Below are 25,805 nucleotides of genomic sequence, written 5' to 3'. Positions count from 1 at the left end.
CCTAAAATATAATAATATCATCGGTTACATATTATTCATCGAAAATGTACTAGTTATCCATTCAGGATTTCAGGAACAGATTTACAATTTGGACCCAGGAACGGAGATTTTTATCCATGTTTATCCATCCACTCAATACAACGCTGCACCATCTGCTCACATTGGGGGTCAATCTGGAATGATGTGCTCGTAATTCAAGTAGTATGTCCAGTTTTACTAAATCTGCCCAGGTAATACTTTATTTTTTATACGTAATTGTATTTAGAACCAGCATTAAATGTGTAAATGTGTCAGTTATATGCAAAACTCATCCGTTATCCGATGGTACATATAGCTAACGTTAGCTAGCTAGCTATCCGCAATCTGTCCAGCTAGCTAATCTCTTTATTAATCGTAGTCTTAAATTACAGTGGGATCTTTTCTTGCAATTATTTATTGTATGAATATAATCCGTGTGGCCAAGCCAGCCTGCAGCTACATGTTTGTGGTTTGAGAGCTGACAACTGTGTGTTGATGAGGGATGCTGTGCTACTACTGTGTCTGAAACTCTGAATTGACTTGATCTCTCTCTCTGTTCCCCTGTATTCAGCAATGGGCTACCTTTGCCAGGTCGTGGTACCTGATAGACGCTCGGATGCAGCCTCCAGGGAAGATTGCCACTATGTGTGCAATCAGGCTACAGGGGAAACACAAACCTATCTACCATGCACTGAGTAAGTAGACAGCTAGCTAGTATGCCCGTTTTAGAAATGATGTGTTTTGCTGAATGTGTGTGACTGTGCAATACAGTCTGCAGTTGATTTGAGTATTTAATTTGATGTTTTCATCACAGCCACATATTCTCCATCATCAGAGATTTGTTTGCGGCTATAAATAACAATGACCACATGGTGGCGCTAAAGTATCACTATGAAACCAATCACTATCACTGTGAACCCAACTATGCACATAACCAGAAGGCATAGTACCCACACACCACTTATTTTTCATCAACTGCCATCAGCATTCCTTCAAAACCTGTGTCTATTCACACTAATTTGATTTGACTGTGAGGTGAATGCCTCGTCACCTGATGTGAAGGTCCATGTGTGGACAGGGACCCTGTGTAACCTTTAACCAGGCAAGTCAGTGAACAAACTCTTATTTACAATGACGGCCTACACCGGCCAAACCCGACCTACCCCGGCCAACGCTGGGGCAATTGTGCGCCGCCCTATGGGACTCCCACTGTGATACAGCCTGGATTCGAACCTGGTACTATAGTGACGCCTCTTGCACTATAGTACCTTACACCACTGCGCCACTCAGCAGCCCCTCGGGATAGAGAACCCTGTCCATTACTTTCCTCTCATCCCTGGAGCTGTGCTCTGTTAACGGCTGTGTGTGGGCAGGGACCCTGAGGGATGGAGAACCCTGTCCATTACTTTCCTCTCATCCCTGGAGCTGTGCTCTGTTAACGGCTGTGTGTGGGCAGGGACCCTGAGGGATGGAGAACCCTGTCCATTACTTTCCCCTCACCCCTGGAGCTGTGCTCTGTTAACGGCTGTGTGTGGGCAGGGACCCTGAGGGATGGAGAACCCTGTCCATTACTTTCCCCTCATCCCTGGAGCTGTGCTCTGTTAACGGCTGTGTGTGGGCAGGGACCCTGAGGGATGGAGAACCCTGTCCATTACTTTCCTCTCATCCCTGGAGCTGTGCTCTGTTAACGGCTGTGTGTGGGCAGGGACCCTGAGGGATGGAGAACCCTGTCCATTACTTTCCTCTCATCCCTGGAGCTGTGCTCTGTTAACGGCTGTGTGTGGGCAGGGACCCTGAGGGATGGAGAACCCTGTCCATTACTTTCCTCTCATCCCTGGAGCTGTGCTCTGTTAACGGCTGTGTGTGGGCAGGGACCCTGAGGGATGGAGAACCCTGTCCATTACTTTCCTCTCATCCCTGGAGCTGTGCTCTGTTAACGGCTGTGTGTGGGCAGGGACCCTGAGGGATGGAGAACCCTGTCCATTACTTTCCTCTCATCCCTGGAGCTGTGCTCTGTTAACGGCTGTGTGTGGGCAGGGACCCTGAGGGATGGAGAACCCTGTCCATTACTTTCCCCTCACCCCTGGAGCTGTGCTCTGTTAACGGCTGTGTGTGGGCAAGGACCCTGAGGGATGGAGAACCCTGTCCATTACTTTCCCCTCTTCCCTGGAGCTGTGCTATGTTAACGGCTGTGTGTGGGCAGGGACCCTGAGGGATGGAGAACCAGGTCCATTACTTTCCTCTCATCCCTGGAGCGGTGCTCTGTTAACGGCTTGGAATCCTATTCTATGACCCTGTTTTACCTATTCTATTAAATGTTTCATGCTGGTTGTTGAATGACCATTCAAACTAAGAAGGGTTTATTCTCTTGTTTTATACAGTACCAGTCAAAAGTTTGGACACACCTACTCATTCATTTTTCTTTATTTTGTACTATTTTCTACATTGTAGAATAATAGTGAAGACATCACAACTATGAAATAACACACATGGAATCATGTAGTAACCAGAAAAGTGTTAAACAAATCAAAATATATTTTAAGTTATTCAAAGTAGCCACCCTTTGCCTTGATGACAGCTTTTCACACTCTTGGCGTTCTCTCAGCCAGCTTCACCTGGAATGCTTTTCCAACAGTCTTGAAAGAGTTCCTACATATGCTGAGCACTTGTTGGCTGCTTTTCCTTCACTCTGTGGTCCAACTCATCTCAAACCATCTCAATTGGGTTGAGGTTGCTGATTGTGGAGCCCAGGTCATCTGATGCAGCTCTCCATCACTCCTTCTTGGTCAAATAGCCCTTACACAGCCTGGAGGTGTGTTGGGTCATTGTCCTGTTGAAAAACAAATGATAGTCCCACTAAGGGCAAACCAGGCAGGATGGCGTATCACTGCAGAATGCTGTGGTAGCCATGCTGATTACGTGTGTTAAGTGTGCCTTGAATTCTAATTAAATCACAGACAGTGTCACCAGCTCATCCATGCTCCATTCACCTACTCTGCGTCTCACAATGACAGAGTGGTTGGGACCAGAAATGTAAATGTTGGACTCCAGATCAAAGGACAGATTTACACCGGTCTAATGTCTATTGCTCGTGTTTCTTGGCCCAAGCACATTTCTTCTTATTTGTGACCTTTTAGTAGTGGTTCCTTTACAGCAATTCGACCATGAAGGCCTGAACATCAACTGTTCTCCTCTGAACAGTTGATGTTGAGATGTCCATTACTTGAACTACTGTGAAGCATTTATTTGGGCTGCAATTTCTGAGGCTTGTAACTTAAGAACGTATCCTCTGCAGCAGAGGTAACTCTGTGTCTTCCTTTCCTGTAGTGGTCCTCATGAGAGCCAGTTTCTTTATAACACTTGATGGTTTTTGCGACTGCACTTGAAGAAACTGTTAAAAGTTCTTAAAATCTTCCGGATTAACTGACCTTCATCTCTAAATGTAATGATGGACTGTCGTTTCTCCCAACCACTCTTAATTAGAGAGATGCGGGGGGCTGCCTTAATTGACATCTACGTCATCGGCGCCCGGGGAACAGTGGGTTAACTGCCTTGCTCGGGTGCAGAACGTCATATTTTACCTGTCAGCTCGGGAATTCGATCCAGCAACCTTTCGGTTACTGGTCCAACACTCTAACCACTATTCTACCTGCCGTCCCTACACTCTAACCACTAGTATACCTGCCGTCCCTACACTCTAACCACTATTCTACCTGTCGTCTCTACACTCTAACCACTATTCTACCTGCCGTCCCTACACTCTAACCACTATTCTACCTGCCGTCCCTACACTCTAACCACTAGGCTACCTGCCGTCCCTACACTCTAACCACTATTCTACCTGCCGTCTCTACACTTTAACCACTATTCTACCTGCCGTCCCTCCACTCTAACCACTATTCTACCTGCCGTCTCTACACTCTAACCACTATTCTACCTGCCGTACCTACACTCTAACCACTATTCTACCTGCCTGCCCCTACACTCTAACCACTAGGCTACCTGCCTGCCCCTACACTCTAACCACTATTCTACCTGCCGTCCCTACACTCTAACCACTATTCTACCTGCCGTCCCTCCACTCTAACCACTAGGATACCTGCCGTCCCTACACTCTAACCACTATTCTACCTGCCGTCCCTACACTCTAACCACTATTATACCTGCCGTCCCTACACTCTAACCACTAGGCTACCTGCCTGCCCCTACACTCTAACCACTAGGCTACCTGCCTGCCACTACACTCTAACCACTAGGCTACCTGCCTGCCCCTACACTCTAACCACTAGGTTACCTGCCTTCCCCTACACTCTAACCACTAGGTTACCTGCCTGCCCCTACACTCTAACCACTAGGCTACCTGCCTGCCCCTACACTCTAACCACTAGGCTACCTGCCTGCCTCCACACTCTAACCACTAGGCTACCTGCCTGCCCCTACACTCTAACCACAAGGCTACCTGCCTGCTCCTACACTCTAACCACTAGGCTACCTGCCTGCCCCTACACTCTAACCACTAGGCTACCTGCCTGCCCCTACACTCTAACCACTAGGCTACCTGCCTGCCCCTACACTCTAACCACTAGGCTACCTGCCGTCCCCACATTCTAACCACTACCTGCCGTCCCTACACTCTAACCACTAGGCTACCTGCCGCCCCTCCACTCCAACCACTAGGCTACCTGCCTGCCCCTACACTCTAACCACAAGGCTACCTGCCTGCTCCTACACTCTAACCACTAGGCTACCTGCCGTCCCTCCACTCTAACCACTAGGCTACCTGCCGTCGCTACACTCTAACCACTAGGCTACCTGCCGCCCCTACACTCTAACCACTAGGCTACCTGCCGTCGCTACACTCTAACCACTAGGCTACCTGCCGTCCCTACACTCTAACCACTAGGCTACCTGCCTGCCCCTACACTCTAACCACTAGGCTACCTGCCGTCGCTACACTCTAACCACTAGGCTACCTGCCGTCCCTACACTCTAACCACTAGGCTACCTGCCGTCGCTACACTCTAACCACTAGGCTACCTGCCGTCGCTACACTCTAACCACTAGACTACCTGCCGTCGCTACACTCTAACCACTAGGGTACCTGCCTGCCCCTACACTCTAACCACTAGGCTACCTGCCGTCCCTCCACTCTAACCACTAGGCTACCTGCCTGCCCCTACACTCTAACCACTAGGCTACCTGCCGTCCCTCCACTCTAACCACTAGGGTACCTGCCTGCCCCTACACTCTAACCACTAGGGTACCTGCCTGCCCCTACACTCTAACCACTAGGCTACCTGCCGTCCCTACACTCTAACCACTAGGGTACCTGCCTGCCCCTACACTCTAACCACTAGGCTACCTGCCGTCCCTCCACTCTAACCACTAGGCTACCTGCCTGCCCCTACACTCTAACCACTAGGCTACCTGCCGTCCCTCCACTCTAACCACTAGGGTACCTGCCTGCCCCTACACTCTAACCACTAGGGTACCTGCCTGCCCCTACACTCTAACCACTAGGCTACCTGCCGTCCCTACACTCTAACCACTAGGCTACCTGCCGTCCCTCCACTCTAACCACTAGGGTACCTGCCTGCCCCTACACTCTAACCACTAGGCTACCTGCAAGTCAACCACTTAGTCAACTATCATTCTCTACCCATTATATCTAATTCAGAAACCACCTTTTTGTTGTGGTGGCAGGCAATCAAATGATGAATCTTTTCCTGCATTCCTTGATAATCTTTTGAAAGGAGCTAAAGAACATCCCTTGGAACATGTCAGCAAAATATGTTTCTACGGAGTTTGTGATGTTTTCTAATGAGCACGTATCTCTGTGTTCCTCAGGTGATGTTGGAGACCATGTAGTAGTCATGAACAGCAGACACATAGCCTTCTCTGGGAACAAATGGGAACAGAAGATGTACTCCTCTCACACCCAGTAAGGCCTTGCCTCAGACTGTCTGTCTGTTACACATGGAATTAACCAGTGAACACACACAAGTGTTATTCTGTACCTGTGTTTACTCATCAATCAAGAAGAACTTCATTGAAAACATGGAGCTTGTGAACTGATCTGTGTAATGAGTGATGTGGTTGACTAAGCCTATGTGTGTAAAGTTGATTGTCTTCCTCTAATTTCAGTCTGGTTTCTTTCCCAAAGGTACCCGGGTGGATTTAAACAAGTCACAGCCACCCAGCTACATTCGAAAGACCCCAAAGCGGTACGTTTTGCAAGTCAGTTTATTAGGTACACTCGTCTAGTACCGAGTCGGACCCCACCCTTTGCCTCCAGAACAGCCAGAATTCTTCGGGAACATTCCACAGGGATGTTGGTCCATGTTAACGCGATGGCATCACGCAGTTGCTGCAGATTGGATGGCGGTACACCACAGCAACCAGCCTGTTACCATTGACACCATCAGGACTCTGATGGCCATCAGCTTGACTCAACAGAAACCGCGATTCGTCGGACCAGAGAATGTTTTTCCACTTCTCAAGTGTTGGTGATCATGTGCCCACTGGAGACACTTCTCCTTGTTATTAGCTGATAGGAGTGGAACACGGTGGGGTCGTCTGTTGCAACAGTCCATCCATGACAGGGAGCGACGAGATGTGTGTTCTGAGATGCTGTTCAACACACCACTGTTGTACTGTGCCTGTTATTTGTCTGTTTGTGGCCTGCCTGTTAGCTTGTACGATTCTTCTCCTTCCACCTCTCTCATCAACCAGCTGGTTTACAGGACTGTAGCTGACTGGATGTTTTGTGTTTGTCGCTCCGTTTCCCAGTAAACTCTAGACGTTGTCGTGTGTGAAAAGCCCAGGAATGCGGCCATTTCTGAGGTACTGGGTCCGGCGAGCCTGGTACCCACGATCATACGCTCAGTCGCTTAGGTCACTGGTTTTGCCCGTTCTGACGTTCAGTAGAAGGGTAACTGAATGCCTCGATACCTGTCTGCCCGCTTTATAGAGCAAGCAACGGCCACGTGACGACTCACTGTCTGTAGGAGCGATCTGTTTACGTGAACAGGATGGTGTACCTAATAAACTGACCTGTGAGTTAACTACTGTTTTATTGGTGGGGCCACTGCAGTCTATTTGGAAACACTGAATAAACACTGTCCTCTCAGGTGTACAGTAACTTCAGCCTTTAAAGTTTCATTCCTAGGCCGGGATGAAGCTGCATTTCATAAAAATGTCAGAATTGCATCTCGTTCAGGACAGCAGTTGCATTTTGCATTGCTGTTATGTATCGATGTTCATGTGATGAAATATGAGCTGTCCCACAGTTGTGTGACGTGTTTTGTCTATAAAGGTTACAAATGGCCCGCTGGTGTGAGAGAGAGAATGAATTATGGTGTAATGAATTGTCTGTCCTTGTAAGTCTCCCGTCCCTCTGGTTCCAGAGGGGGACTGTTCTCCTGCAGGATCATCAGGGAGGATTTCAGACAGAGACACTTGTGTATTATCACAGACACACAGGATCTCTGCTGATGCAGGTCTGTCAGACGATTAGACCTTTAGGAGAATGTCTGCTGTAATCTGGGGAAAGGCCTATCTGGGTGTGCTGGAAGATAAAGGAACAACAGCACAGATAATTTACAACCCAGAGATTCACTTCTTCAAGGAATAAAACTAAACCCATTTCAGGTTAAATTCAGCTATATATGTTTTCTCTCCTCTCTGCCTTGCTCTTATTTAGATGGATGGTCTTAATTATGTTTTAGTGGATTGTTTGTGTTGCCTCAAATACATGAATGTTTCAACAGTGCCATCCCAAGTGGTTCACTGAGGAAATGCACCTATAGCTAAGCCCACGTATATACTAATTAAATGTACCTATAGCTAAGCCCACGTATATACTAATTAACTGTACCTATAGCTAAGCCCACGTATATATTAATTAAATGTACCTATAGCTAAGCCCACGTATATACTAATTAACTGTACCTATAGCTAAGCCCACGTATATATTAATTAAATGTACCTATAGCTAAGCCCACGTATATACTAATTAAATGCACCTATAGCTAAGCCCACGTATATACTAATTAAATGTACCTATAGCTAAGCCCACGTATATACTAATTAAATGTACCTATAGCTAAGCCCACGTATATACTAATTAACTGTACCTATAGCTAAGCCCACGTATATATTAATTAAATGTACCTATAGCTAAGCCCACGTATATACTAATTAACTGTACCTATAGCTAAGCCCACGTATATATTAATTAAATGTACCTATAGCTAAGCCCACGTATATACTAATTAACTGTACCTATAGCTAAGCCCACGTATATATTAATTAAATGTACCTATAGCTAAGCCCACGTATATACTAATTAACTGTACCTATAGCTAAGCCCACGTATATACTAATTAACTGTACCTATAGCTAAGCCCACGTATATATTAATTAAATGTACCTATAGCTAAGCCCACGTATATATTAATTAAATGTACCTATAGCTAAGCCCACGTATATATTAATTAAATGTACCTATAGCTAAGCCCACGTATATATTAATTAAATGTACCTATAGCTAAGCCCACGTATATACTAATTAAATGTACCTATAGCTAAGCCCACGTGTATATTAATTAACTGTACCTATAGCTAAGCCCACATATACATGAATCCTCCCTTTTCCAATTGTAGTGACTCATCTAGTTCCTAGCAGTGCAGTGACCCTCCTCCCCACATTACAATAAATCAAGCTTTTATTTACACCTTCCTTTGAGTTTAAGTGCTACATGTTCCCTTTCCCTTAGTCGACCTCCCGATGTTTCAACCTGCTGCTGCTTCTCTCTGTTTATCTGATCTGCATAGTCACTTTAACTATACATTCATGTACATACTACCTCAATTGGGCCGACCAACCAGTGGTCCAGCACATTGGCTAACCGGGCTGTCTGCATTGTGTCCTGCCCCCCACCACCCGCCAACCCCTCTTTTACACTACTGCTACTCTCTGTTCATCGTATATGCATAGTCACTTTAACCATATCTACATGTACATACTACCTCAATCAGCCTGACTAACCGGTGTCTGTATATAGCCTCGCTACTTTTATAGCCTCGCTACTGTATATAGCCTCGCTAGTGTTTGTAGCCTCGCTAGTGTTTGTAGCCTCTCTACTGTATGTAGCCTCGCTACTGTATATAGCCTCTCTACTGTATATAGCCTCGCTACTGTATATAGCCTCGCTACTGTATATAGCCTCGCTACTGTATATAGCCTCGCTACTGTATGTAGCCTCTCTACTGTATGTAGCCTCGCTACTGTATGTAGCCTCGCTACTGTATGTAGCCTCGCTACCTTTATAGCCTCGCTACTGTTTATAGCCTCTTTACTGTATGTAGCCTCTCTACTATTATAGCCTCGCTACTGTATATAGCCTCACTACTGTATATAGCCTCTCTACTGTATGTAGCCTCGCTACTATTATAGCCTCGCTACTGTATATAGCCTCGCTACTGTATGTAGCCTCGCTACTGTATGTAGCCTCGCTGCTATTTTAGCCTCGCTACTGTATATAGCCTCGCTACTGTATATAGCCTCGCTACTGTATGTAGCCTCGCTACTATTATAGCCTCGCTACTGTATATAGCCTTTACTGTATATAGCCTCTACTGTATATAGCCTCTCTACTGTATGTAGCCTCGCTACTATTATAGCCTCGCTACTGTATGTAGCCTCGCTACTATTATAGCCTCGCTACTGTATGTAGCCTCTCTACTGTATGTAGACTCGCTACTGTATGTAGCCTCGCTACTATTATAGCCTCGCTACTGTATATAGCCTCGCTACTGTATATAACCTCGCTACTGTATATAGCCTCGCTACTGTATGTAGCCTCGCTACTATTATAGCCTCGCTACTGTATATAGCCTCGCTACTGTATATAGCCTCTCTACTGTATATAGCCTCTACTGTATATAGCCTCTCTACTGTATATAGCCTCTCTACTGTATATAGCCTCTACTGTATATAGCCTCGCTACTGTATATAGCCTCTCTACTGTATATAGCCTCTCTACTGTATATATCCTCTACTGTATATAGCCACGCTACTGTATGTAGCCTCGCTACCTTTATAGCTTCGCTACTGTATATAGCCTCTCTACTGTATGTAGCCTCTCTACTGTATGTAGCCTCTCTACTATATATAGCCTCTCTACTGTATGTAGACTCGCTACTATTATAGCCTCGCTACCTTTATAGCCTCGCTACTGTATGTAGCCTCTCTACTGTATATAGCCTCTCTACTGTATATAGCCTCTCTACTGTATGTAGCCTCGCTACTGTATGTAGCCTCGCTACTGTATATAGCCTCTCTACTGTATGTAGCCTCTACTGTATATAGCCACTCTACTGTATATAGCCTCTCTACTGTATGTAGCCACGCTACTGTATGTAGCCTCGCTACCTTTATAGCCTCGCTACTGTATGTAGCCTCTCTACTGTATGTAGCCTCTCTACTGTATATAGCCTCTCTACTGTATATAGCCTCTCTACTGTATGTAGCCTCGCTACTGTATGTAGCCTCGCTACTGTATATAGCCTCGCTACTGTATATAGCCTCTCTACTGTATATAGCCACTCTACTGTATATAGCCTCTCTACTGTATATAGCCTCTCTACTGTATATAGCCTCTCTACTGTATATATCCTCTACTGTATGTAGCCACACTACTGTATGTAGCCTCGCTACCTTTATAGCCTCGCTACTGTATATAGCCTCTCTACTGTATGTAGCCTCTCTACTGTATGTAGCCTCTCTACTGTATGTAGCCTCTCTACTATATGTAGCCTCGCTACTATTATAGCCTCGCTACCTTTATAGCCTCGCTACTGTATGTAGGCTCGCTACTGTATATAGCCTCTCTACTGTATATAGCCACTCTACTGTATATAGCCACTCTACTGTATATAGCCTCGCTACTGTATATAGCCTCGCTACTGTATATAGCCTCTCTACTGTATATATCCTCTACTGTATATAGCCACTCTACTGTATGTAGCCACGCTACTGTATGTAGCCTCGCTACCTTTATATATACGCTACTGTATGTAGCCTCTCTACTGTATGTAGCCTCTCTACTGTATATAGCCTCTCTACTGTATGTAGCCTCGCTACTATAGCCCCGCCAACCCCTCTTTTACACTACTGCTACTCTCTGTTCATCATATATGCATAGTCACTTTAACCATATCTACATGTACATACTACCTCAATCAGCCTGACTAACCGGTGTCTGTATATAGCCTCGCTACTGTATGTAGCCTCTCTACTGTATATAGCCTCTCTACTGTATGTAGCCTCTCTACTGTATATAGCCTCTCTACTGTATGTAGCCTCGCTACTATTATAGCCTCTCTACTGTATATAGCCTCTCTACTGTATATAGCCTCACTACTGTATGTAGCCTCGCTACTATTATAGCCTCTCTACTGTATGTAGCCTCGCTACTATTATAGCCTCTCTACTGTATATAGCCTCTCTACTGTATGTAGCCTCGCTACTATTATAGCCTCTCTACTGTATGTAGCCTCGCTACTATTATAGCCTCTCTACTGTATGTAGCCTCACTACTGTATGTAGCCTCGCTACTATTATAGCCTCTACTGTATGTAGCCTCGCTACTATTATAGCCTCTACTGTATGTAGCCTCGCTACTATTATAGCCTCTCTACTGTATGTAGCCTCGCTACTATTATAGCCTCTCTACTGTATGTAGGCTCGCTACTATTATAGCCTCTCTACTGTATGTAGCCTCGCTACTTTTATAGCCTCTACTGTATATAGCCTCTCTACTGTATGTAGCCTCGCTACTATTATAGCCTCTACTGTATGTAGCCTCGCTACTATTATAGCCTCTACTGTATGTAGCCTCGCTACTATTATAGCCTCTACTGTATGTAGCCTCGCTACTATTATAGCCTCTCTACTGTATGTAGCCTCACTACTTTTATAGCCTCTCTACTGTATGTAGCCTCACTACTTTTATAGCCTCTCTACTGTATGTAGCCTCGCTACTATTATAGCCTCTCTACTGTATGTAGCCTCGCTACTATTATAGCCTCTCTACTGTATGTAGGCTCGCTACTATTATAGCCTCTCTACTGTATGTAGCCTCTCTACTGTATGTAGCCTCACTACTTTTATAGCCTCTCTACTGTATGTAGCCTCTCTACTGTATATAGCCTCTCTACTGTATGTAGCCTCACTACTTTTATAGCCTCTCTACTGTCTATAGCCTCTCTACTGTATATAGCCTGTCTACTGTATGTAGCCTCACTACTGTATATAGCCTCTCTACTGTATATAGCCTCACTACTGTATGTAGCCTCGCTACTATTATAGCCTCTCTACTGTATGTAGCCTCACTACTTTTATAGCCTCTCTACTGTATATAGCCTCTCTACTGTATATAGCCTCTCTACTGTATATAGCCTCTCTACTGTATATAGCCTCTCTACTGTATGTAGCCTCACTACTGTATATAGCCTCTCTACTGTATTTGGCCTGTCTTTTTACTGTTGTTTTATTTCTTTACTTATTTCTTTGTTCACCTAATACCTTTTTTTCCCTATTGGTTAGAACCTGGAAGTAAGCATTTCACTGTAAGGTCTACTACACCTGTTGTATTCAGCATTTCACTGTAAGGTCTACTACACCTGTTGTATTCAGCATTTCACTGTAAGGTCTACTACACCTGTTGTATTCAGCCACGTGACAAATAAACTTTGATTTGATTGGATGAGGGGTAGTGTGTGAAAGGCATCCCTCTCAGGGATGGTGTAGAACAAAGGGAGAACATAACAAACACATGTTATCCTACCCCAGAACAGCCACATGTTATCCTACCCCAGAACAGCCACATGTTATCCTACCCCAGAACAACCACATGTTATCCTACCCCAGAACAGAGAACAGAACAGCCACATGTTATCCTACCCCAGAACAGAGAGCAGAACAGCCACATGTTATCCTACCCCAGAACAGAGAACAGAACAGCCACATGTTATCCTACCCCAGAACAGAGAACAGAACAGCCACATGTTATCCTACCCCAGAACAGAGACCAGAACAGCCACATGTTATCCTACCCCAGAACAGAGAACAGAACAGCCACATGTTATCCTACCCCAGAACAGCCACATGTTATCCTACCCCAGAACAGCCACATGTTATCCTACCCCAGAACAGAGATCAGAACAGCCACATGTTATCCTACCCCAGAACAGCCACATTTTATCCTACCCCAGAACAGAGATCAGAACAGCCACATGTTATCCTACCCCAGAACAGAGAACAGAACAGCCACATGTTATCCTACCCCAGAACAGAGATCAGAACAGCCACATGTTATCCTACCCCAGAACAGAGAACAGAACAGCCACATGTTATCCTACCCCAGAACAGAGAACAGAACAGCCACATGTTATCCTACCCCAGAACAGAGACCAGAACAGCCACATGTTATCCTACCCCAGAACAGAGAACAGAACAGCCACATGTTATCCTACCCCAGAACAGAGACCAGAACAGCCACATGTTATCCTACCCCAGAACAGAGAACAGAACAGCCACATGTTATCCTACCCCAGAACAGAGACCAGAACAGCCACATGTTATCCTACCCCAGTTCCATACTGTATAGCTGAATGGCCCAGGGCAGAGCTCCAAGACCTGGCCAACTGCCTGCCTGCCTGCCCTCAGGCCTCTCAACAACCCTCATCGCCGCCCTAGCCCTCTCCAAACCTCCTCTCTCCCCTAGCCCACCTCTCCCTAACTGTCCTCATCCCTCTCCTCAGCGCTCCTCCCCAGCCCACCTCTCCCTAACTATCCTCATCCCTCTCCTCAGCGCTCCTCCCCAGCCCTGGCCAGTTGCATCTCCCCCCCCCCCTCTCTCTCCCCCCTCCCGTCTCCAGCCCTCCTCTCCCCCCCTCCCGTCTCCAGCCCTCCTCTCCCCCCCTCCCCCCCCAGCCCTCCTCAGGTTTCTCTAGCACGTTACACCACCATTAAGGAGATGGATGCATGTCTCTAGCTGAGTTATTCCAACGGGGGGAGAATCTATCAGAGGTAATTGTGGGTAATGATCACGTCGGGGTGACATCCACCTTCTGTAGCCGTGGTGACGGATGGTGTCCCTATACAACACACATCCGTCTTCCACACACCCCGGTCGTCATTTAACAGGAGTAGGACTGATTTAATTTTCACAGGGGATAGATATGTGTGAAGGGATTAAGCTGGAAATGGTAGATGAGAGAAAGTCAAATACTTCTTCGGGACATTTGGATTGTTCCCCTCACTTGGTTTTCTTATTGCAGAGGATGGATTTGAGTGGTGGACGGGTATGTAGGAATAACATGTAATTTTGATGGTTGGTTTGCCAACGGAAGGAGGGAGGGGCAGAGGAGGGGCAGCTGGGAGCAGGGAGGGGCAGAGGAGGGACAGCTGGGAGCAGGGAGGGGCAGAGGAGGGACAGCTGGGAGCAGGGAGGGGCAGAGGAGGGACAGCTGGGAGCAGGGAGGGGCAGAGGAGGGGCAGCTGGGAGCAGGGGGGGGACAGAGGGGCAGCTGGGAGCAGAGAGGGACAGAGGAGGGACAAGGGAGGGACAGAGGAGGAGCAGCTGGGAGCAGGGAGGGGCAGAGGAGGGGCAGCTGGGAGCAGAGAGGGGCAGAGGAGGGACAGAGGAGTAGCAGCTGGGAGCAGGGAGGGGCAGAGGAGGAGCAGCTGGGAGCAGGGAGGGGCAAAGGAGGTGCAGGGAGGGGCAGCTGGGAGCAGGGAGGGGCGGGGGGGGGGGCAGAGGAGGGGCAGCTGGGAGCAGGGAGGGGCAGAGGCACATTTTATCAGTTAAGAACAAATGATTATTTACCAATGGGAACAATGGGTTAACTGCCTTGTTCAGGAGCAAAATGACAGGTTTTTAGCTTGTCAGCTCAGGGATTCGATCCAGCAACCTTTCGGTTACTGGCCCAACGCTCTAACCACTAGGCTACCTGCCTCCCCCAAGCTGAGCATTCAGGGTATTAGTTCAAGGATAACACCATTTTTTTCACATGACCTAAATGATTTGCTATCAGTTGGCGATCGTGACCCATCGCTCCAAGAAACACTGAATATGTGTCACACCACAGAGTGAGGGAGGGATACGAGGAATAGAACCAGCTTGTTTCAATGTTAGGAGAATATTGCAGGGGTATATAAAGTTGTCTACAGGGGAGACTCTTTACTATCTAGAGAGGGTAAGGTAGAGGAGATATTACCATATTGCTTAATCTAGTACATTCTATCAGATCCACCCGAGTGTCTCTAGGGGATAGGGGTAAATAGAGGGGTTGTTTCTGGACAGGGTCATAGAGAACAAACCTGAGGGGTTTTGTACAAAGAAGAATCAATTATTTAGCCAGCTAACTTTGATTAACAACCAGAAATATCTATTGTTTTTCGGTTTCATTTAAGAAAGCTAAACTTATGTGTTTTTGGATGTTGGGTAAATTAGACCATGCCCGTTTTCAAGTATATACTTCTAAAAACAAATGAGGGAAGTTAGCTGGCTGACTCATTGATCCTGCTTAGTAGTATCCCCGTCTGGACCTAACAGGATCTCTACTGGTCACCACTGGAGACATAATAAAGATGGTTCAATGATGGACCTCAACCTGGCTCTTCTCCAGAACTGTAACCATGACAACCCTGATCCAACTGTCTTCTATCAAATGTCTGTGTTAGTGTCCCAAATGGCACCCTATTCCCTATATAGTGCGCTAGGATACCCTATATAGTGATCTAGGATTCCCTATATAGTGCGCTAGGATTCCCTGTATAGTGATCTAGGATTCCCTATATAGTGATCTAGGATTCCCTATATAGTGATCTAGGATTCCCTATATAGTGATCTAGGATTCCCTGTATAGTGATCTAGGATTCCCTGTATAGTGATCTAGGATTCCCTATATAGTGATCTAGGATTCCCTATATAGTGATCTAGGATTCCCTATATAGTGATCTAGGATTCCCTATATAGTGATCTAGGATTCCCTATATAGTGATCTAGGATTCCCTATATAGTGATCTAGGATTCCCTATATAGTGATCTAGGATTCCCTATATAGTGTGCTAGTGTGCCATTAGGGACTGAATCTGAGTAGCCTATCCAAGCGATGGATCCAGAGTCCACTCTTCTTCTGTCTTCCTCCAGATAGTGAAGCTGGCAGTGTACGGGATGCTGCCTAGGAACCTCTCCAGAAGGACCATGATGCAACGGCTACACCTCTTCCCTGAAGATGTAAGACTTGTCTTTTAAGACTTTGACATCTAATATGTGTGAAGATGAAATGAGAAGTTTTAGTAAAAATAATGACGCCACACACGACACCTCTTCCCTGAAGATAAAATAACTGGTCTTTATTCTCCTGTTGTGGACTGAATATGTCTTGACATGTTGATTTGATTGATTTGAATTTGTTTAATCATTTTAAATGATGACACATTCAGCCAAGAACAAGCAGAACAGACATAGAAATATCAGGGATAATGCAAGTCTGACTTGTTTCCAATAAACGCAAGTCTGACTTGTTTCCAATAAACGCAAGTCTGACTTGTTTCCAATAAACGCAAGTCTGACTTGTTTCCAATAAACGCAAGTCTGACTTGTTTCCAATAAACGCAAGTCTGACTTGTTTCCAAGTAACGCAAGTCTGACTTGTTTCCAATGTGGTAAAGCATTTAGACAAGTCTAGTCTGACTCTAGCTTCTCATTATACGGTATATAAATATGTCTTATTTTCCATTGACTTGCACCTCTCTCTAACCCAGGTGTGTTTTCCCTCTGAAAAGTGAAGACACTACAAACCTAAGTCTGTGTTCCTGTCCCTGGCTAGAGCCTAGGTGCCATACAGATCCATGAAATGACTGTTGTATGTAATTGTATGGCAGGATCTTCCTGAGGACATCCTTCTGAACCTGACGGAGGAGCTGCCTCAGCCCAGAGAGATCCCTCGCAGGCTGAATGAGTACAGCCAGGAGGAGCGAGAAGCCTTCCCCACTCTGTGGACCCCGTGAGTACCTTCTTCTCCCAGTCTTCCTCCATGGATGCATACGTGCAAACACACACACACACACCCTCTCTCTCACATCTTCACACACACCCTCTCTCTCACATCTTCACACACACACACACACCATCCTTAATCACACCCACATATCCTCACACACACACAGCTCTCTCCACCCCGGGCCTGCGCTGAATCTCTAGCTCATTTAGAACAACCTGGTTTATAGAGGAACAGACTGGTTTATAGAGGAACAGACTGGTTTATAGAGGAACAGACTGGTTTATAGAGGTACAGACTGGTTTATAGAGGAACAGACTGGTTTATAGAGGAACAGACTGGTTTATAGAGGAACAGACTGGTTTATAGAGGAACAGACTGGTTTATAGAGGAACAGACTGGTTTATAGAGGAACAGACTGGTTTATAGAGGAACAGACTGGTTTATAGAGGAACAGACTGGTTTATAGAGGAACAGACTGGTTTATAGAGGAACAGACTGGTTTATAGAGGAACAGACTGGTTTATAGAGGCACAGACTGGTTTATAGAGGTACAGACTGGTTTATAGAGGAACAGACTGGTTTATAGAGGCACAGACTGGTTTATAGAGGTACAGACTGGTTTATAGAGGAACATACTGGTTTATAGAGGCACAGACTGGTTTATAGTGGAACAGACTGGTTTATAGAGGAACAGACACATACCATAGTTCCATTACAGACTGCTGTGTTCCTTCAGCCATGGCAGTGATCCATCGTTCCTCAGTCCACAGCCTGCTATTCATATCAGCCGTGACGCAGTTAAATGCCTTATGATACTGCTCTCTACCAGAGCAGACAAATCTTTAAGCATTTTATGACCTAAATGTTACGCTAGCTTTAGCTTACCACAAACATTCAAATAACTAGTAGAAACCCAAAATAATGATTTAGTGAAGAACGGGATAAAACATGTTTGTGTTCGTGTGAAACCTACTTCTGTTATTACCGGTAAGTAAGGATGGGAGAAGAATAGCACCGTCTTCCTCTTTATTGATGTTTGAAACGGGTTCTTGTTACCGGCCTGACAAATGATTCCATTATGATAAAGAGCGCGGCCTGTTGAAACGTGATCGGTCATGTTCCTGTAGAGTTAAGTAAGTGTATGGCTCAATGAGGGGGAAATGGTGGTCTGGGCCATGGACTGACCCCTCATTCACACACGCACACACACACACACACACACACACACCACACACACCGCACACACACACACCACACACACACACCGCACACACACCACACCACACACACACACACGCACCACACACACACCACACACACACACACACACGCACCGCACACCGCACACCGCACACACACCACACCACACACCGCACACCACACACACCGCACACACACCACACCACACACACACACACACACACACGCACCACACACACACCGCACACCACACACACCACACCACACACACACACACACACGCACCACACACACGCACCACACACACACCACACACACCACACCGCACACCACACACACACGAGGCCCTACCGATGCTGATTGCAATCGAAAGCAAATGCTGTAGAGTGGTGGCTGAGGACTCAAGATGGAACCCTGTTGGGGTTGTTGATGTTTCTCTCAAGATTGAGACTGTGAACCTCACTTTTTCAAACACTGACACCCCACGTGTGTTAATGCACTTAAGATCTTTCCTTTTAAAGTCTTACTGAAATACTAGAGAGGTACTCTGTAATCGAATTCATGCTAACTTTTTATGAGGCCAGTAATTCACCCCAATGAGCAGTGGAGCCGAGGAGGGTTTTATAGAGAGCAGTATGTTTATATGGGGTTTCTCTAGTAACCACCGCAGTGATTGGTCAGGACGACCCTACAGAGCGTGTCCATTAAAACATATCACACAGGAAATAGACACTGACGTGATAATGAGACGGCCAGAGCAGCCACTACATTATTTCCTGTCTGTAATGAAAGGAAATTTGGAATTTTCAATCTGACAGAAAACAGTGACATTCCAGAATTCCGTGACATCATTCTTGTAGTGTAATGTTTGGCCTACTGGGAGAATGTTTGGCCTACTGGGAGAATGTTTGGCCTACTGGGAGAATGTTTGGCCTACTGGGAGAATGTTTGGCCTACTGGGAGAATGTTTGGCCTACTGGGAGAATGTTTAGCCTACTGGGAGAATGTTTGGCCTACTGGGAGAATGTTTGGCCTACTGGGAGAATGTTTAGCCTACTGGGAGAATGTTTGGCCTACTGGGAGAATGTTTGGCCTACTGGGAGAATGTTTAGCCTACTGGGAGAATGTTTAGCCTACTGGGAGAATGTTTGGCCTACTGGGAGAATGTTTAGCCTACTGGGAGAATGTTTGGCCTACTGGGAGAATGTTTGGCCTACTGGGAGAAGGCTGCTGCTGCTGAGGTTCAGGGGGAATCTGAGATTCTGATCACACAAACTCAAATGGACTGCAGCTATAACTCACTTGGAATAACACAGAAGTGAGAAATGAAGCTTAACAGTGACTTGATGTAGTGGTTATAGGGTGTTAACTGGTGTAGTGGTTATAGGGTGTTAACTGGTGTAGTGGTTATAGGGTGTTAACTGGTGTAGTGGTTACAGGGTGTTAACTGGTGTAGTGGTTATAGGGTGTTAACTGGTGTAGTGGTTATAGGGAGTTAACTGGTGTAGTGGTTATAGGGTGTTTATAGGGTGTTAACTCGTGTAGTGGTTATAGGGTGGTTATCGGGTGTTAACTGGTGTAGTGGTTATAGGGTGTTAACTGGTGTAGTGGTTATAGGGTGTTAACTGGTGTAGTGGTTATAGGGTGTTAACTGGTGTAGTGGTTATAGGGGTGTTAACTGGTGTAGTGGTTATAGGGTGTTAACTGGTGTAGTGGTTATAGGGTGTTAACTGGTGTAGTGGTTATAGGGTGTTAACTGGTGTAGTGGTTATAGGGGTGTTAACTGGTGTAGTGGTTATAGGGTGTTAACTGGTGTAGTGGTTATAGGGTGTTAACTGGTGTAGTGGTTATAGGGTGTTAACTGGTGTAGTGGTTATAGGGGTGTTAACTGGTGTAGTGGTTACAGGGTGTTAACCGGTGTAGTGGTTACAGGGTGTTAACTGGTGTAGTGGTTATATGGAGTTAACAGGAGGAGACTGAACTGAGTCGGTGGTGTCTGTGTGTGAGAATAGAGGAGCGTTCGGCCTCCAGCACTGAGGAGAGAAATCACTCTTCTAGTTGGTTTCCACAGCAGGAGAGGAGAATGGAACTATCAAAATAACGACTACTGTACTTAGTTCTATAGCTAGGATAGCATCATGTTGTTGATGTTCTGTAGCTAGGATAGCATCATGTTGTTGATGTTCTGTAGCTAGGATAGCATCATGTTATTGATGTTCTGTAGCTAGGATAGCATCATGTTGTTGATGTCCTATAGCTAGGATAGCATCATGTTGTTGATGTTCTGTAGCTAGGATAGCATCATGTTGTTGATGTTCTGTAGCTAGGATAGCATCATGTTGTTGATGTTCTGTAGCTAGGATAGCATCATGTTGTTGATGTTCTGTAGCTAGGATAGCATCATGTTGTTGATGTTCTGTAGCTAGGATAGCATCATGTTGTTGATGTTCTGTAGCTAGGATAGCATCATGTTGTTGATGTTCTATAGCTAGGATAGCATCATGTTGTTGATGTTCTGTAGCTAGGATAGCATCATGTTGTTGATGTTCTGTAGCTAGGATAGCATCATGTTGTTCTAGTTCTATAGCTAGGATAGCATCATGTTGTTGATGTTCTGTAGCTAGGATAGCATCATGTTGTTGATGTCCTATAGCTAGGATAGCATCATGTTGTTGATGTTCTGTAGCTAGGATAGCATCATGTTGTTGATGTTCTGTAGCTAGGATAGCATCATGTTGTTGATGTTCTGTAGCTAGGATAGCATCATGTTGTTGATGTTCTGTAGCTAGGATAGCATCATGTTGTTGATGTTCTGTAGCTAGGATAGCATCATGTTGTTGATGTTCTGTAGCTAGGATAGCATCATGTTGTTGATGTTCTGTAGCTAGGATAGCATCATGTTGTTGATGTTCTGTAGCTAGGATAGCATCATGTTGTTGATGTTCTGTAGCTAGGATAGCATCATACTGTTGATGTCCTAGTTGCAATTTATCTCATTGTCATCCGTCTGCAATCTACTGAGATGGGTCTACTCTAAGCTAAGACGAGCTCTATGGTTTCTGGAATCCACTCTGATTAGTGGCTGGTTTTTGCTCAGACATTCTCACTGACTGCCTCTGTGGCTCAGTGTAAACAATCTCTGAATAAATAGTCTGGTTAGATTTGCAAGCCCCGGTAAACCTAATAGAAATGGGATTGGCATTATCATAAATATGTATTTACCTCATGTAGTCCGTGGCGGGTTGAGACAGCCAGGCCCACTATATTCTCCTACAGGGGTGATGTATGATGTGTCTCAGTGAGGAGCTCTGCCCCTGATTCAGTGGCACTTTTCCACTTTTGTTAATGTGGTGAGGCACGATGCCCAGCCAAGGCTACGGTGCCAGGCTCAGTCACTGTGAGGGATGGTCTGCCAGCTTCCCTGCCCTGAAACATAGCCTGCTATACTGTGGCCTTCATTTCTAACCCACTGTGAGCTATACTGTAGCTAGGGAGGCTGCCTCACTGTGAAGGATGGCTAGCTAGACCTGCCCGGAACCGCAGGCTGCTATACTGTGGCCTCACTGTGAAGGATGGATAGCTAGACCTGCCCTGAACCGTAGGTTGCTATACTGTGGCCTCACTGTGAAGGATGGCTAGCTAGACCTGCCCTGAAGGAGGAGCCCCAGACATACAGTCACTAGCTATAGAAAGGAGGAGCCCCAGACGTACAGTCACTAGCTATAGAAAGGAGGAGCCCCAGACGTACCGTCACTAGCTATAGAAAGGAGGAGCCCCAGACATACAGTCACTAGCTATAGAAAGGAGGAGCCCCACAGACGTACAGTCACTAGCTATAGAAAGGAGGAGCCCCAGACGTACAGTCACTAGCTATAGAAAGGAGGAGCCCCAGACGTACAGTCACTAGCTATAGAAAGGAGGAGCCCCAGACGTACAGTCACTAGCTATAGAAAGGAGGAGCCCCAGACGTACAGTCACTAGCTATAGAAAGGAGGAGCCCCAGACGTACAGTCACTAGCTATAGAAAGGAGGAGCCCCAGACGTACAGTCACTAGCTATAGAAAGGAGGAGCCCCAGACGTACAGTCACTAGCTATAGAAAGGAGGAGCCCCAGACGTACAGTCACTAGCTATAGAAAGGAGGAGCCCCAGACGTACAGTCACTAGCTATAGAAAGGAGGAGCCCCAGACGTACAGTCACTAGCTATAGAAAGGAGGAGCCCCAGACGTACAGTCACTAGCTATAGAAAGGAGGAGCTCCAGACGTACAGTCACTAGCTATAGAAAGGAGGAGCCCCAGACGTACAGTCACTAGCTATAGAAAGGAGGAGCCCCAGACGTACAGTCACTAGCTATAGAAAGGAGGAGCCCCAGACGTACCGTCACTAGCTATAGAAAGGAGGAGCCCCAGACGTACCGTCACTAGCTATAGAAAGGAGGAGCCCCAGACGTACAGTCACTAGCTATAGAAAGGAGGAGCCCCAGACGTACAGTCACTAGCTATAGAAAGGAGGAGCCCCAGACGTACAGTCACTAGCTATAGAAAGGAGGAGCCCCAGACGTACAGTCACTAGCTATAGAAAGGAGGAGCCCCAGACGTACAGTCACTAGCTATAGAAAGGAGGAGCCCCAGACGTACAGTCACTAGCTATAGAAAGGAGGAGCCCCAGACGTACAGTCACTAGCTGTAGAAAGGAGGAGCCCCAGACGTACAGTCACTAGCTATAGAAAGGAGGAGCCCCAGACGTACAGTCACTAGCTATAGAAAGGAGGAGCCCCAGACGTACAGTCACTAGCTATAGAAAGGAAGAGCCTGTACCTGTCCGTGTTTCCCCAGTTGATTGCCTTTCCGTCTGGAATGTATATGATCTATATCATCTACTCCTCCATTTCAACGTGAAAAGCCCGTCTAGACATATGTATCACACTTATAAGGTAGCCTACATTTCAATCAACACTAAACCCTGTAGCTAACCCAGCTCACTCAAATTAATTACATTCATGGAATTTCTTTTTTTTGGTTTAGCGAGCAATATTTTCCAAAAGAAGATTAAATTGACATTTGTCACGACCCTCACGTTTTTCCATCCAGTGAGGAAATGGAGCCTTTTATTTAATTCCCCTCACTTTGCGTGCTCATGTCATCAATCTCAAGTTAATTGTCCCAATCCTACCTTTCTCATGACATTACACAAAGTCTGTGTCCCAAAAGGGCACCCTTTTCCCTATGTAGTGCCCTACTTTTGACCTGGGCGCCATTTTGGAACGTGTCATTCAAGGTAAGAGCAGAACATGTGTCCTAAAGCTGTGTTCTATTAGGGTTTTTTCCTGCTGCTGAGAAGTGCTGTTTTTAATACGAAGACCAACTTAAAGGAGGAGACTTTAAATAAGGATTGTTAACAAGTTTCATAAAGATGTTTTTTCTTTTCTCAAAGACTTGAGCAGAGAGACGGTCCTTTTCTTTCAAATGAAAACATTGAGATGAATAGTGTGATGTCTGGTGGGTGAACCATCACCTCAGGTGGTTTCCATTTTAAAATAGGGAGGAGGCTCTAAGTTTAATTCTTTACAGTAACACCGTGTTCAAGGAACACTCCACGTTCAGAAAAAGAACGTCAAGGGGACAATAAAACCCTAAATGTAATTGATGATAGAACACATTTTAATGATCAAGACTTGGAAACAAAACAGGGATTTTTTATCTGTCAACCTGACTATAAAGATGGGAGTCTGAGAAAGAATAGGGAATCTGTTTTCAGGCAACAACTCCACTTTGTAAACTACATTTCCCATAGTACTCTGCTCATCAGTGTATCTCACCCTAGCAGTCATTAGTATATAGTCCTGTCAGGACACTGTCAGCCCTAGCAGTCATTAGTATATAGTCCTGTCAGGACACTGTCAGCCCTAGCAGTCATCAGTATATAGTCCTGTCAGGACACTGTCCACCCTAGCAGTCATCAGTATATAGTCCTGTCAGGACACTGTCAGCCCTAGCAGTCATCAGTATATAGTCCTGTCAGGACACTGTCCACCCTAGCAGTCATCAGTATATAGTCCTGTCAGGACACTGTCAGCCCTAGCAGTCATCAGTATATAGTCCTGTCAGGACACTGTCCACCCTAGCAGTCATCAGTATATAGTCCTGTCAGGACACTGTCCACTCTAGCAGTCATCAGTATATAGTCCTGTCAGGACACTGTCCACCCTAGCAGTCATCAGTATATAGCCCTGTCAGGACACTGTCCACCCTAGCAGTCATCAGTATATAGTCCTGTCAGGACACTGTCCACCCTAGCAGTCATCAGTATATAGTCCTGTCAGGACACTGTCAGCCCTAGCAGTCATCAGTATATAGTCCTGTCAGGACACTGTCCACCCTAGCAGTCATCAGTATATAGTCCTGTCAGGACACTGTCCACCCTAGCAGTCATCAGTATATAGTCCTGTCAGGACACTGTCCACCCTAGCAGTCATCAGTATATAGTCCTGTCAGGACACTGTCCACCCTAGCAGTCATCAGTATATAGTCCTGTCAGGACAGTGTCAGCCCTAGCAGTCATCAGTATATAGTCCTGTCAGGACACTGTCAGCCCTAGCAGTCATCAGTATATAGTCCTGTCAGGACACTGTCAGCCCTAGCAGTCATCAGTATATAGTCCTGTCAGGACACTGTCAGCCCTAGCAGTCATCAGTATATAGTCCTGTCAGGACACTGTCAGCCCTAGCAGTCATCAGTATATAGTCCTGTCAGGACACTGTCCACCCTAGCAGTCATCAGTATATAGTCCTGTCAGGACACTGTCAGCCCTAGCAGTCATCAGTATATAGTCCTGTCAGCCCTAGCAGTCATCAGTATATAGTCCTGTCAGGACAGTGTATTGTGATAAATGATGCGTTTCTCTGTTTACTGATCTAATCTTAAGAACCAATCAGTGAGCCCATTCAGGCCTGGAATTCCAGCGATGTAATTGACCTCTGGTGATGTTCAAGGTCAAACCAATCCTGGCCCTTTTTATTAAAGACCTAGTTGATATTCCCTGACTGACATCACATCAACACTCACCAAGCACTCTGGACATGGTCTCAATCTAATACCGTCAACACATACTAATGTGTAATACAATATAAAGTTGTTTGTTGTGAATAGTAGAGCTACTTTACTTAGTAATAACTGTCTTCTATTTCTGCTTTAAGACCATATTGCTTACATGATAAGTTACCACGGTGATATTTCATTCAACCTTCTACAGGTTATTCTTATTGAGATGACGTTTATGTTGCCGTTCTACATGACTGAGTTGTAATGTCTGTGTTGTTCTATCTGCAGACCTGAAGACTACAGGAGGAAGTGATCCATCGGAAGGCTGTTGCTAGGCGTCGTCTTCTTCTTCTGTCCTGTTACTTGTACTGGCATTTTACATCCAGGTGACATTTACTGTACACACCACAAACCTTTTTCTGTCGTCCCAAATAATGTACAAAATAAAACTAGTTCTCTTGTCAACTGTT

General features: G+C 45.8%; 1 protein-coding gene across 1 annotated transcript; it reads left to right on the top strand.

The window, feature by feature from the left end:
- The first annotated feature begins 97 nt into the window (after positions 1 to 97).
- On the top strand, positions 98 to 25,805 carry LOC109876988 (39S ribosomal protein L13, mitochondrial). The gene is made up of 7 exons (XM_031821986.1): positions 98 to 230; positions 590 to 713; positions 5,866 to 5,959; positions 6,182 to 6,242; positions 16,239 to 16,325; positions 16,976 to 17,097; positions 25,624 to 25,805. Exons 1-7 carry the CDS (start codon positions 204 to 206, stop codon positions 25,646 to 25,648), a joined length of 540 nt encoding a protein of 179 aa, XP_031677846.1. The 5' UTR covers positions 98 to 203; the 3' UTR covers positions 25,649 to 25,805.

Source organism: Oncorhynchus kisutch, unplaced genomic scaffold (genome assembly GCF_002021735.2).
Source record: "Oncorhynchus kisutch isolate 150728-3 unplaced genomic scaffold, Okis_V2 scaffold4042, whole genome shotgun sequence".
NCBI lineage: Eukaryota > Metazoa > Chordata > Actinopteri > Salmoniformes > Salmonidae > Oncorhynchus > Oncorhynchus kisutch.
The sequence above is the reverse complement of the archived record's forward strand: the minus strand, read 5'-3'. Positions and strand labels throughout refer to the sequence as shown.